Below are 15,504 nucleotides of genomic sequence, written 5' to 3' on the forward strand. Positions count from 1 at the left end.
GACAATGATAAGCTCTTGTAAGTAAAACAGTGTAGTGGACTTGAGGGAAAGAGCAAAAGCATTGCAGTCCCACAGACTTTGGTTTGAATTCTGGTTCTGTCCATTTTCCAAGACTTTTGTCCTTAAGTGAGCTACTTTAATCACCTGTCTGGTCCTCTCATCCCTCATTTAAAATGTGGACTGTGAGATCACCTCACAGAGTCTTAAAGATGCATGAGACCATGTGTGCCAGCATTTCAGCACAGTATATGGTATAAAGTGCTCAACAGGTGAAGCTCTCATTGTAACTAACCGTGAACTGTGCAGCAGTTGCCACAAGTTACCAGTTTCCACAAATTCACTGTGTGATGAACAATGCTGAGGAATGACAAGACCCTTGGATCCTGTTTCCAATCCAGTCTTCCAGTGGTGAAGTCATTTTCCTTCCATTGCAATTGTCCTTGCATTCCTTTGCCATTTTGCTAAAGTATAATTTCAAGTACTTTCTGTTATTTTTTAGATTGAGCAAAAGTCCAAGCATTTTTAAAATGACCCCAGATGGACATCTGCTTTTAAATTTTCAGAGTTTTGTTGGAAAATAATATAAGTAGTTTTTATAAGTTTAATCACATTTATTTTAATACAATTACATAGAAATTGATTTACTTCCTATCACTGAACAGTGGCTACAGGTCAATGAGAATATTATTGCTTAAGATCACGAAGAATTATCCAACTTGTGAACATACCCAGGACACATGGCAATCCTGAATCAGGATTTTATCACTAATGGGGCTCTCCCAGGTGAAGCTATCAGAATGTGGACCCTGAGAGCCTGGGTTCATATCCTGACCCTTAGGAACAAGGTGACTTCAGGGAAGTTCCTTAATCTCTATTTCACTTTTCTTGTTTATAAAATGGGAATGGTATTGTTGGTAGAATTGTTGTGGAAGGAATGAATGAGTCAACAACATGAAAAATGCTTCGAGTCCTACATGGAGTAAAAATACTTCATAAATATTGCTATTGTTATTGTTCTTATTCTGTTGTATTTTGACATAGCATGAAGGATCACCACACTACTTGCATTTGGTCATATGTAACCAGAAATCAATTTTAGGATGGTTCTGGGATTTATATATTCATTTCTAAAATTACGGAATAAAATGTCGTTTGATCTGTTTGCTTTCAAATTAATGCTTGCCTCTTGAAGCTGCTGGGAAACATTATAATTCCAACATAACTTAAAATTCTCTTTGAAAAAGGCATCTGTTGAAACTTAAAAGAATGATTTCATATTCATTCCCAGTTTACCAAAATGGATTCTGAAACAGGTCTTTCTGTAATTGGTAAAAATCTGTGCTTCTCTTCAGCACAGGGCAGTTTAGCAGAGGAGATCCATGCTGTCTGGATTGGCACCTGCTTTTCACCCTGACCCACCCCCTGCTCTCGGTTTCATCCTTACCCACTCTTGATCACTTGTTGCTATTTTCTGTCACTTTGACAACTTCTCTGCCTAGCTCTGACCTTCTGGTTCTTTGCCCTTCCCAGAATTCCTGATTCTGCCTTCTGCCTCAGGCATGGGATTTTCCTCTCTTTTCATGGAACATGACATTTTCCTGGAGATTTTGGCTTGGCTGCTGTTTGGTTCTTGGTGCCTTTGGCTAGCTTCTGAAGGCTCCCTCCCTTCTGTTTCCCTGTAGCTCCATTAAACCCTACCCCGACCTAACAGATTTAGATATGGTGCAGTGAACATGCTAAAGTTACCACTACTGTTCACTCCATTAGAGGCCAGGGTGTGGCTGGAAAACCTGGGATTCCCTGGGTGGGAGTCTGCTGTGGGAGTCCAGTTGGCTGAGTGCCAGCTCCTCATCGAGTCCCAGGGCATGGGTAAGAATTACCTAATTAATACCTCAGGCCCAGTTTTGAGAAACACTGGAAAGGGCCATCTTGTTTGTTTTGTTTTGCTTTCAGTGAATTAGCTTGAGTTGCTAAACCCCTTAAAACTCTTAAAACTTAAATCTAGTTGTTTGCTGCACAAGGCACCAGAGCATGGCTTTCCTCCACTACAATCAGGTTCCCTGGGCCAGAGCATGGGGATGAGAATTGTCCCTGCATTGGGAGTTCAATTATATGTTAGAGCTTGTTCCTAAGGCCACGTGTGTCCTCTGACACACATCTGTCTCTGGTGTATTGCAGAGGACTTTAACACGTGACTCAGTGGCAACTTATATCAGTAGCTCATGAGACCTTCCAAGTTTCCATTAGAACCTCTATTTTAAGTCACATGGGATTACTTCTCTTTTTTAGTACTCTCTGACCTCTTGGGCCAAGTTCATAGGTCTTGACAATTAATGAGTTTGGGTCCAGGAGGATTATCAATGAAAAAGACAACAACAAAAATACATTCCAAAATTTCTCAGTTTCAGTGCTTATGAGTGCTCTTTGTTTTATGCAATGTCCCTTCTCTTTCCCAACCGTTGATGAATAGGGCTAGCTAGAGCATCTTAAAGTTGTGTTTGTAATTTAACTTTGGATAAGTGGAAAGTCAATGTTATTTGTTCCTATCCTGCAAGAAGTTCTTTTTTTTTTTTTTTTTTTTTAATATACTAGAGGCCCAGTGCACAAAAATTTGTGCACTCGGGGGAAGGGGGGGTGCCTCAGCCTGGCCTGTGCCCTCTCACAGTCTGGGATCCCTCGGGAGATAACGCCCTGCTGGCTTAGGCCTGCTCCCAGGTGGCAGAGGGCAGGCTCAATCCCTAGGTGCAGGCCCTGGTCGGGCTCAGAGCAGGGCTGATTGGGGAGTTGGGGCACCACCCGCTGTCATGCACAGAGCAGGGTGGATCGGGAGGTTGCGATGCCACCCTCAGTCATGCTCAGGGTAGGGCCGATTGGGGGTTTGGGGCACCGCCCCCTGTCACACTCAAGGCAGGGTCGATGGGGAGGTTGCGGCGCCACCCCCTGTCATGCACAGAGCAGGGCCAATCCAGGGGTGGGGCGCTGCCCCCTGTCACCCACAGAGCAGGGCCCATCAGGGGGGTTGGGGCTCCTTACCCTGTCACACACAGAGCAGGGCGGATCGGGGGGTTGGGGCCCGTCCTCTATCACCCACAGAGCAGGACCGATCAGGGGGTTGGGGCACCGCCACTGCCACACTCAGGGCAGGGCTGTTGGGGAGGTTATGGCTCTACCCCATCACACACAGAGCAGGGCCCGTGGGGGTGGTGGGTTCGGGCGCTGCACCCTGTCACACACAGAGCCGCAGGGCGATCAGGGGGTTGGGGCGCCTTCCCCTGTCACGAACAGAGCAGGGCGGATAGGGAGGTTGTGGCCCCGCCCCCTGTCACACACAGAGCCGCAGGGCCATCAAGGGGTTTGGGCGCTGCCCCCTGTCACGCTGATCCCGGTGCCGGGAGGCCTTGCGGCTCCGCTGATACCAGTGCTGGGAGGCCTCGCGGCTCTGCTGATCCCGGTCCTGGGAGGCATATTACCCTTTTACTATATAGGATAGAGGCCTGGTGCATGGGTGGGGCTGGCTGGTTTGCCCTGAAGGGTGTCCTGGATCAGGGTGGGGGTCCCCACTGTGGTGCCTGGCCAGCCTGGGTGAGGGGTTGATGGCTGTTTGCAGCTGGTCACACACCCTTCAGGGTGGGGGTCCCCACTGGGGTGCCTGGCCAGTCTGGGTGAGGGGCTGAGGGCTGAAGTTCCCAACTGCTCCTTTTTTTCCTTTTTTTAAATTCTGGGCCAGCTTTAGCTCTGGCTCCAGCTCTGAGGCTTCCACTGCTGAAAGCAGGTATCTGGTTTGTTTAGCTTCTATAATTGAAACAATGTATAACTCCAGCTCTGAGATCCCGGCTCACTGAAAGCAGGTTTCTGGGGTTTTTTTTTTAGCTTCTATATTTGTTACAATGTTTCAAACTGCAGGCTCAGAGGCCGGCAAGGCTGGCGGGGAACGTTGGTTTCCTACCTCACTGAAGCAAGCAAGCCTCATGTTAGTTTCAAGCTGCCTGGCTGCCGGCCGCCATCTTGGCTGGCAGCTAATTTGCATATCACCCTGATTAGCCAATGGGAAGGGTAGTGGTCGCATACCAATTACCATGTTTCTCTTTTATTATATAGGATTTTATTGATTTTTTACAGAGAGGAAGGGAGAGGGATAGAGAGCTAGAAACATCGATGAAAGAGAAGCATCAATCAGCTGCCTCCACTGGGGATGTGCCCGCAACCAAGGCACATGCCCTTGACCAGAATCGAACCTGGGACCCTTGAGTCCGCAGGCCAAGGCTCTATCCACTGAGCCAAACCAGTTAGGGCAAGAGGTTCTTTTTTAAGAGAGCAAAAGTGGCTTATAAACTCAAACAACTGCTGCTGACAATTGTATTTTATTTTCTGGTATTTCTACATTTTGCTGGACTAGAAGTATATATAACATAGTGGCTAAGAGAGTTAGTTCTGGAATCACACAAATTTGGGTTCAAATCCTGACTCCCCACCACTAATTAGCTGCATATTCTGTCAAGTTACCAAACGTCCTTGGACTTCAGTTTCCTTCACTATCAAATAGGCATACTTCATAGGATTGGTGTGAGGATTAAATAAAATAATGTATGGAAAGTATCTTAGCAACTAAAGCATAGTAAATGAACTACAATATTTTTTTCAACATATTTTTTATTGATTTTTTACACAGAGGAAGGGAGAGGGATAGAGAGTTAGAAACATCGTTGAGAGAGAAACATCCATCAGCTGCCTCCTGCACAACCCCCACTGGGGATGTGCCCACAACCAAGGTACATGTCCTTGACTGGAATTGAACCTGGGATCCTTCAGTCCGCAGGCCGACGCTCTATCCACTGAGCAAAACTGGTCAGGGCTGCACTACAATATTATTACTATTTTAATCTATCAAGGTTTGAGTCTGGAGTATGTAGCTCATAGTGTCCTACTCTTATGACAGTGAATCCGTGGGGCCTTGACTTATGAGTTTAATTCATTCCGAGACCGAGCTCGTTAAGGAGCTCCTTAACTCAAATTACTCTGTCAACTCAATGCAAAAAATAGGCCGAGAGACTGCTGGTATCTCAAAAAACTCGTTAGGACACTGGTAATTCAAGGCCCCACTGTATATCCCAAGAAGCCTAAAACACCAATCAGAAAGAACATATGCACCCCTATGTTCATAGCAGCACTATTTATAATAACTAAGATTTGGAAACAGCCCTAGTGCCCATCAGTAGATGAGTGGATAAAAAAGCTGTGGTTGCCTGGCTGATGTGTCTCAGTGGTTGAGCATTGACCTATGAACCAGGAGGTCACGGTTCGATTCCCCATCAGGGCATATGGCCAGGTTTCAGGCTCGATCTCCAGTGTGGGGTGTGCAGGATGCAGCCAATCAATGGTTCTCTCTCATCATTGATGTTTCTATCTCTCTCTCCCTATTTATTCCTCTCTGAAATCAAGAAAATATATATTAAAAAAGAAAAAAAGCTGTGGTACATCTATACCATGGAATACTATGCAGCAATAAAAAGGATCTCTTACTGTTTGAGACAGCATGGAGGGAACTGGAGAGTATTATGCTAAGTGAAATAAGCCAGTCTGAGAAAGATAAGTATCACATGATCTCACTCATATGTGGAATCTAATAAACAAAATAAACTGATGAACAAAATAGATCCAGAGATAGAAGCATGGAACAGAATGACAAATCTCAGAGGGAAGGTGGTGGTTGGTGGGAAAAGATCAACCAAAGAACTTCTATGCATATGAAGACCTGGGGCGGGGGGCAGGAACAGGCTGGATGGGGTCAATGGGGGAAAAAGAGGAACATATGTAATATTTTCAACAGTAAAGATTAAAAAAATAAATCTGAAGAGACTGAACATTTTTCAGAAGACATTCTTCATATTATCCCATTGGGTTAAACACTTCCCCCAGCCAGTAGGTGGGGGCTCAGGACATAAACCATATTACTTGTAGGCAAAATTAAGAACCTTACGTTTTCTCTGTATGTCTGAGTTTGCAGAGTGAGTATATTTTGTTTGACTCCACTATGATTAAATTGTCATTGTGACTTGGTGGAACTGGCCAGGTGACCAGAACAATATTTCCAGGTTAGCCCTGGAAAATATATTTTCAGAAGTTCACGAGTGGAGTTTCTTGGCCTTGATATCAGGTTGTTGCCAACTCAGTACTTCCAACCAGAGAGAAATATTTATGAAATATTTGTGGAGGCTGAAGTTTGTATTCTTGTTGCTCAGCTAGCAGATCTCTCTGAGAAAGGGGTGGGTCTGGCCAGTTGCTGCTTGCTGCTGTAATAGTCCAGGAGTAAATACATTTCTCGCCCCATTTTGATTCTGGCTTATCTTGATTCCAGTTTACTTATTCATGCCAGACATTCATCTAACACTTCGCACCAAGCACTATGCTAGATCAGTTGCTATTCTCAAAAACATCCTAGCTAGTGGGCAATAAAGACCTCTCTGCATCATTGAAACAGATGCTTCAGCTCTGAGGAGGGGATCATCTTAGCACAGAGGGTTCTGGCTCTGGTGTTCTTTGTGTCTAGCTCCCTGTGTGTCAGTCATGAAAATACAAAGTTCTCTGCAGTAGCCACATACTTCACAGATGGCTCCAGCTGCTGAGATCCATCCCTTTGAGGCCACACTTCCTGAAGGCTGCTCTCACCTAGTGATGGAGCACTGTGGGGTACTAAGGCAGGCTTGTTCTGTTGACATGAGACTCTTCCAACAGGCACTTTGGACCCAAGGACTCTCCATAAGCCTGAAGAACTGTGCTGCAGTCTGGGGCCCTGCCTACCCATTCTTTTTCTTTCCCCCTCCCCTTTTTATGGTATCAGAACTACATTACTGTCTGAATATTTTGTCCACCTTCTCTTCCTCCCTACCCCCTAAAAATCTTTTTCAAGTCTAATGCCATTTCAGCCTATGCTTCTTGTTATGAAAAGATGTGTGGGTTTTTTTGTTTGTTTTGTTTTATTTTCTTTAAGTGCACTAGAATTCTGGAAATTGTCCCAGATTCTTCCTTCTCCTTCAGCTTCAGTATTCATCTGCCATTTGGCCACTAGATCCATTTGGTTGTACTTTGCAAACATTTCTCTCAAATGTCCATCAGTCTCGATTTCTACTTTTCAGTCCATCAGAGTGATTGCAATAGGATTTTAACTAGTTTTCTGTTTCCAATTCCATCCCTTTCCAGCAAAACATACTTATATTACTTGGATTATGTTCTTCATAGAGTGAAAATACAATCATAATACTCCTCTCTGAAGTCCTGCAATGCTGTCCATTGCTTTGGATAAAGTCTAAACTTCTTATGTTGGAACATAAAGCCATTCGTCATTTGGCCCTTATTTTCCTATCTAGCTTCATCTTCCCACTCCTTACTTTTCCCAAAGAACCTTGAACTGCTTTACTTCTCAAATGTGACATACTGTTCTAACTGCTACACTTCTGTGTAAGCTGCTTTCTTTGCCTAGACTTCCCTCTCTCTCTCATCAGCTTTATTAATGTTTCTTACCCTCCCAGACCTGCCTCCTCCAGGCTCTCTCAGAAAAAGATAAGCACTTATTCTGTGTTTTTCAAAAATGTTGTACATGCCTCTGATAGTGTTATTAGAATGATTATTTATGTTGAAAGTCATTACTATGGCAAGAGTAGTTCACTCTTATTTATCTTTCCAGTTTCATCTCTGACCACTTCTTTCCCTTTGCATCCCTCCATCCTTCTGTTTTCTGAACCTACCACACTTTGTCACCTCCTTCGGTAGAGTTCTCCCTCTGTTTCCAGTATCCTCCCTCCCACCCTAGCCTTTTGCTTGGATAACCACTTTGCATCTTTAAGACTTAATTTATATGTCTCCTTAAGGGAGCCTTTTCTGAACTCCTAGGCTGGGTGAAATGTCCCCCCTGAACATCCCAATGCACCCTTTGTTTTTCCTTACTATAGCTCCTAATACACTGATATAAATGTCTATTTGTCTGTCTCTTCTGCTATTTGTCTGCCTCTCCCACTATTCTGTATGTGTTTTGAAGGTGGGATATGAGTTATTCTTCTCTGTTTGCTAGCACCTTATATATTAGTGCCTAGATGATAATAACAATTTAGTGAATGAACAAACCAATGAGGGGCAGCCTGGTATAGTTGAAAGAGCTGAGTCTCAGAAAGACCTTCTAACTTAGCTACTATGCTTTTTGGCAGTCACTTGCTTTCTTTGATCTTCATTTCTTCACCCCAAAATAGGGATAACCATATCTCCCTCCTGGAACTATTTTAGGTTAACCAAATTTTTGCATTGTCCCTGTGCATTGCTGGAGACATAGTAAGCACTCAGAAAAGCCAAAGAACTGTAAGTTTCCTTCTTTCTTCCTCCTAAGCAATATTGGTACTCTTTTGAAAACAATTCAAAGTTTGTAATTCTTATTTATTCATGACTGATCTCATTCTTCAAAGCCTTCATCAAGCTAAGCTAAGCCATCCTTTTGCTTTGACTATTTGCCCTAAAGGTTTCCCTACAGATCTGCCAGGTAGCAAAGTTTGGACTCATGACTGCAGTGTACCCACCAGGGAGTCGTCTTGTGCTCCAGTGAGTAGTCAGATGTACAAGACTGTTTTAGGCCACTGTGGCACTCATCTACTCAGGTGGATATAGATCAGGATCCAGCTCACCAGCAGAGCCGTATCAGGCCTTCCTCTTTGCAGAGTCATTGCTGCCCATCACACAGCTCAGGGGCAAGGAGATGAGATCCACAGTGGGGTAAGAGTGGGAGCTGCCCTAAAATAAAACCTTCATATCCCCAAGGAGCCAATTTGTTTTTTAATAACTTCATAGACATGGCTTTTGGGGTCAAGCCATGGGACAAACACACAGGAAGAGTCACCATACTCAGGGTACTCCAAAGCAGGGATCTTCATAAGATACTTATATTTGACTGAAGGGCAAATTTTCGTGAAGGGTTTTAACACTTTTCCCACATTGAATCCTTCAGAAATAACTTCTGACAGAACCAGTTTACTGATCATACTAACCAACTGGATCACATTTTTAAAAAAATCCTCATCTGAGGATATTTTCACCCCACTGATTGTTAGAGCGAGTGGAAGGGGAGGGAGGGAGGGAAGGAGAGAGGGAGGGAGTGAGGGAGGAAGAGAGAGAGAGAGAGAGGGAGAGAGAGAGAGAGAGACATCAATGTGAGAGAGACACATCGATTGGTTGCCTGGAAGGGGAACATGAGCATGGCCAGAATGACAGCTGTGACATACAGATGAGAGGGGTGAGAGAAGGTGGATTCAAGTAATTCATGGATGTGTGGATGGGGGTGCATACAAGTGAGGCATGGAGATTCCCGCCATTATCTGGGCTTGCTGTGGAGAAAGCTGCACTCACTGTGGAGCAGTGACAGAAACAGTGCTGGAAGGAACTCTGTCCTTTGGCTTTGCAGTCCTTGGAGCCTGTCATAACTCCTCCCTTCAGCTCTCCTTCTCGTGGAGGAGTGGATTCCCAGGTCCACCTTTGCTGTTTGAATTAGGCATTTCTAAAGAAAACAGGATATGAATGAAGAAATAGTAATACAATCCTTGGAAGATTTGCATCTCAGTAAAAGCAGCTGGCTCTTAGACCACTAATGGCTCATTTGCCACACTGGGGAAAAATGAAAAAGGAAATGCCCTCCTGGCTGGATGCTGGTGCCTCCTTCTACATTTCAGTATTTCCCCTGTTCCCAACATCAGCACCACAGCTGTTGAGTCCTCCATGACTAAAGATGCTCCAAATATTCTTTTTCTCTGTCCTTATTATCTCAGTAGTTTTGGATTTTGTAGGACTCATTGTGAATCTGTTTATTGCAGTGATCAATTACAAGACTTGGGTCCAAAGCCACGGAGTGTCCTCTTCGGATAGGATCCTGTTCAGCTTAGGCATGACCAGATTTCTCATGATGGGAATGTCCCTGGTGTACATCTTCTGCTTGTTCATCTCTCCAAACGTTGAAAGGTTCGTTTACTTACCCAACATTTTCCTGTTGGTTTCGATGTTTTTGGACTCCAGTAGCCTCTGGTTTGTAACTTTGCTCAATGTCTTGTACTGTGTGACGATTGCTAACTTGAAATACTCAATTTTTCTTCTGCTGAAACGAAATCTCTCCCCAAAGACCCCCAGGCTATTGCTGGCCTGTGTGTTGCTTTCTGCCTTCACCATGCTTCTGTATATTGTGCTCAGACAGAAGCTACTGTTTCCTGAATTTGTGACGACGGAGAGAAATGGCACAGAATTTAACGCCGATGAGGGCACCTTGTCAGTGGTGATCTCTTTGTTCTTGAACTCATTTCTCCAGTTCATCATTAATGTGACTTCTGCTTCCTTGTTAATAAACTCCTTGAGGAGACATATACAGAAGATGCAGAGAAACGCCACTGGCTTTTGGAATCCCCAGACTGAAGCTCATGTGGGTGCTATAAAGCTGATGGCTTATTTCCTCCTCCTCTACATTCCCTATACAGTTGCCACCCTGTTCCAATACTTCCCTTCTAAAGATTTGGATTTGGGAACCAGATCCATATGTATAATAATTTCCACCTTTTACATTCCAGGACATTCTGTTCTCATTGTTCTCACACATCCTAAACTGAAAAGCAAAGCAAAGAAGATTATTTGCTTCAACAAATAGTGGAATATCAGTAGTAAACAGTGGCTGGAGTCAATTCATGGCTTGGGAGCAAGATTTTTCTCTGTTAGCAGTTTTCCCAGTGGTCTGATGTATGCATTTTGTAACTGTGATCTGACTTCTTAGGCCTTTGAGTGCCTGCATTTCAGTTCAGCTTGCAAATTTTTTTGCTAATATTTTTAAATTAGGCACTTTTTAAAAGGAACTTGTTTGCGGTATTACTTATGTTTTTTGCATGGGCATTACATTCCTGGATAATAGAAATCACCACATTGTTTTATTGGCTACTGAAGTATAATGGGAAGTTCCCCCAAATTAATCAATACATTATAGTTCACATCTCTGTAGTTTAAGCCCTGACAGTTGTTTATCCTTTTTGTAATATAAGTGCCTGACTTTTTATTTTCTTCCTCTTTTTTCTTTTTTTATTGAGGTAATATTAGTTATTAATATTATATAAATTTCAGGTATGCAATATTATAATTTGCTATCTGTATACACTGTATAGTGCTTACCAACAAAAGCCTAGTTACTACCTGCTACCATATTAATTGACCTGCTTTACCCATTTCACCCTTCCCCACTCCCCTTGCCCTCTGGTAACCACTGATCTGTTTTTTTGTATCAATGAGTTTTTTGTTGTTGTTGTTATCCATTTGTTTCTTTTTTGTTTTATATTGTACATATGAGTGAAATCATACAGTGTTTGTACTTTTCCATCTGACATATTTCACCTAGCATAATACCCTCAAGGCCCATCCATATTGTTGCAAATGGAAATATATTATCTTTTTATGGCTGTGTAATATTCCATTGTATATGTGTACCACATCTTCTTTAGACATTCATCTGTGTCGATGGACTCTGGTTGTTTGCATATCTTGGAAAACAGTATGGAGGACTGAATTTCTAGGTTTGTACTAGAAAGAATGGAAGGGTCAGAGTTGCTAGGTGGAGGGGAGTGACTAATATTAAAGAAGTCCAATCCAGGACAGTTCCAAGAATCTTAAAATCCAGGGAGCTAGCCCAAAGTCAAAAGCAAGTTTCAGAGAGTATCCTTCTAGTGCATTGGTTCTCAACCTTCTGGCCCTTTAAATACAGTTCCTCATGTTGTGACCTAACCATAAAGTTATTTTTGTTGCTACTTCATAACTGTAATGTTGCTACTGTTATGAATCGTCATGTAAATATCTGATATGCAGGATGGTCTTAGGCGACCCCTGTGAAAGGGTCGTTCGACCGCCAAAGGGGTTGCGACCCACAGGTTGAGAACTGTTGTTCTAGTGGCTTGATGGGAAGCTGCTCCATTTGAGAATCTCTTAATTAAGGCCAATTAGATCTTCAAATTTTTAAAAAAGCAAATTTAAAATAGTGAAATCAACACAAGCTGTGTGCAACTTTACAGAAGAGTGTACCTCAGCATATGATGTGGAATTCAGTGGAAAGCCAAGAGGAGCCATGGACTGGTAGTGGGAGTGCCTGACTTCTGGTGACTTTATACCATCTCTTTGTGAATGTGTGCACTGAGCTGTATGGGCACTGTACAGTTCTCGTGGAGAATGCTGCCTTTTTTTTTTAAAAAAAAAATTTTTCTTTGTTTGAGCATCAGAATTATGGCTATAGAGCAGCAGGAATGTGAAGATGGAATATTGATCACTTTTGGAATGAGAATTGGGGAATAATAATTTATACAGTCTTTTGGTGTTTATAAAATACTTACATAATATTTGCAGGCCTCAAAATAGTCTTATTAAAATAACTTTCTCTTGATTAACAACAAAAAAGAGAAATCACCAAATTTTACAAATTATCTGAATTTTCTCATTTTGACTACTAGGATCTTGACTGCAATATTTAGTAAGGATAATCCAAACCAGTTTTTTTATACTACAAGACCTGGAGGTACTCATTATTTTAGAACATAAAGATTATGAGATAAAAAGACTCTTGAGAGTGACTAAATGCAAGTTATGACATAAGAACTCCAAATGAGTAGCAGAAACCCTCTTGGTTCCCAGTACCTGTTATCTTTCCCCTCTCTGTCATAGTAAGAATTTTTAGCTAATCAAAATTTGGCAACTGATTACATTTTATAGATTCCTCTTATAAGTAGGTGTTGCCATGTGATCAAATTCTGCCAATAGAGTCTGAGAAGTGATGTGTCATTTCTAGGTGACGCCCTTAGGCAGGTAAGCCCTTCCTTTCCCTTTGCCTTGGCTTTGTCCTTTTGCTGGAAGGTAATGTTTGGTCGTCTTGGACCACTCAAGTGAGGTGACTACTTAGGAAAGGTGGAACAATTATCCATCTTAGAGTTGGCTCCATGGTTCCTGACACCAAGGAGCTGTAACACCAGCTCTGACTGCTTACACCCCAACTGCAGGCCTGTTCATGAGAAATAAGCATCTCCCTTCTTTTAGACACTAGTTTCTCTTGCCTTACTCAAATAACTCAGGCTATACTATAAATGCATACAATAATATATATCTTCATGATGAAGTAGTTTATAGATGTATTCTTATAGTCAAAAAAACATTTCATATAATCTGAGAAAATACCTGTGATATATTAGTAAGTGAAATAAAAAAAATCTGCAGTATGATACCAGTATTTGTAAAATAAAATATGTATGCCCAAAGTACAAACAGTAATTTTTTAAAGCATTTTGATAAAACTACTATTTGTGACATTGTGGATGGACCTGGAGAGTATTATGCTAACTGAAATAAGGCAGTCAGAGAAAGATAAGTATCATATTATCTCATTAAAATTTATAATGAAGAAAATAAACTGATGAACAAAATGGAACCAGAAGCATGAATACATGGAATAGACTGGTTGGTGCCCAAGGAGAGGAGGTGGGGAATGACTGGATAAAGAAGGTGAAGGAAATAGCTAAAGAACATATATGCATACCTCATGGACATGGATGATAATTTGGTAAAAGCCAAGAAAGGAGGAGGCAGGGGAGGGTAGAGTTGGGCAAAGGGGAGTGGGGAAAGGGGGACTCCTTCAATGATGTCAACATTACAAAATTTAAAACAAACAAAACTCCCCAGGGATTTGGATAACTGGCCCAGGACCAGTTTTATTCCCTGAGAGAAAAAGGGTGACAGGAAACTGTGAATGTGTGAGAATTTGTCTGATGTGGAAATTAACAAGGAAGTGAAAGGATTAATGGGCGTCCCACAGGAGAGAGGCAAAAGGAGCATGAAGGGTAAAGACAATAGCAGGGGGAGGGACGGACTGCACACCGTCTTCTGGGGGACCTGTAGTACCGTTATGTCAGAACAGCTGGGACACTGTGACTGATGGCTGTGGGGTACATAGGGAAAAGCCAGGACAGACTGCCTCAATAGGAAGGAGCAAGAGGCCTGGTAAATGACTCCATTTGGGTACAGCTTGCTTGCAAATGAGCTGTCTACACATAGGTACATACTTGATTTGTTTGATAGCATTTCTGACCTATTTTAAATACAGGAAAATTATTTGTCTCAATTTTGCTGCCCTCATAGTTGGGACAATGAGTGTAGATTTGTAGAATGATGATCTGAATTTCAAGAAAAGAAATAGCTGCACTGATATTATGCACTAAGTCTCTATATCTTTAACTTTAGTGGATGTTTTTAAAGGCCTGGGCTAGTCTTCCTTCTTCATTCTTGCTTTCCAGAAATTCTGGAACCAGACAGAGCTGACCACCTTTCTTTAGAAGTAGCAGCTCAGTTCTTCCTGTATTTGCATCCTGTGAATTATATCAGACTTCAGGCGCTCGCCTACTTTATTGAAAGGAGTGATTATGGAGAGAAACCACCAAGGAAGGAAAGAAAAGCAACATTAATTAGATAATAATATTTTCTAGACACCAGGCTGGATAATTTCATATGTCCTTTTCTCATCACAATAGTCCTGTGAGGTGAACATGATTATAATTTTTAAAAAGAGGACTATGAAGATCTGAGAGGTTAATTGACTCTTCTAAGGATATAGCTACCCACTGGTTGAGTTGGAAAGCAGACCCGAATCTATCTGACATTGAAGTACAATGTCTTTCTATGAATGGCTGCAAGTGCCCCGTTTATAAATCCCCTTACAGCAGTGGTTCTCAACCTTGGCTGCACATTAGAATCACCTGGGAATCTTTTTAAAATCCTGATTTCTGGGCCTCATCCTCTGGAAATTCTGTTTCTTTGTTACTAATGTTGTGGCCCCACCCCATAACAAAGAAACAGAATTTTCAGAGGATGAGGCCCAGAAATCAGGATTTTAAAGATTCCCAGGTGATTCTAATGTGCAGCCAAGGTTGAGAAGCAGGGCCTTACAGGGAGCTCGTCATGAGGTGTGTGTCTCATTGAGGTCCAGGGCTCATCTGAACCTGGGAGCACTTGGCTTTGGATGAGCAGAGATCTAGGAAGCCCTGTCAGCCATCTCTTCTTAGCATGATCTTACAGTGTTAGGGAAACCCCTCAGCCTCCTGAGTCTCCTCTGGAAAAACACAATGCTCAACTTGTTAAAAACATAATTTTCATACACTTTTCTGTAACTGAGTTTTACGTAACTTTTCAAAAATAAAGCTTGAATTTTTAATTTAATTTTATTTTACAGAAAAGTTACAGAGTACAGAGAGATCCCTCTTCTCCTCACCCAGTTTTCCTGCTGTTATTATCTTATATGATCTAATGCATTTGTTAAAACTAAGAAACTAGCATTGATACATTACCCATTCACTAACCTACAGACCTCCTCCAAATGTTACCAGTTTCCCCACACATATTCTTCTTCTTTTCCAGGATACAATCAAGGATATCATGTTGCATTTAGTCCTCAGTTCTTAGTGTACTCTGCTTTGT

At 42.2% G+C, this 15,504-nt stretch overlaps 1 protein-coding gene across 1 annotated transcript; it reads left to right on the forward strand.

Moving 5' to 3' along the window:
- Positions 1-9,760: 9,760 nt before the first annotated feature.
- TAS2R4 (taste 2 receptor member 4) lies at positions 9,761-10,735 on the forward strand. The gene has a single exon (XM_059656118.1). It carries the CDS (start codon positions 9,761-9,763, stop codon positions 10,661-10,663), a length of 903 nt encoding a protein of 300 aa, XP_059512101.1. The 3' UTR covers positions 10,664-10,735.
- Positions 10,736-15,504: the final 4,769 nt, after the last annotated feature.

The sequence above is a fragment of the Myotis daubentonii genome, chromosome 10, assembly GCF_963259705.1.
Source record: "Myotis daubentonii chromosome 10, mMyoDau2.1, whole genome shotgun sequence".
Classification (NCBI taxonomy): domain Eukaryota; kingdom Metazoa; phylum Chordata; class Mammalia; order Chiroptera; family Vespertilionidae; genus Myotis; species Myotis daubentonii.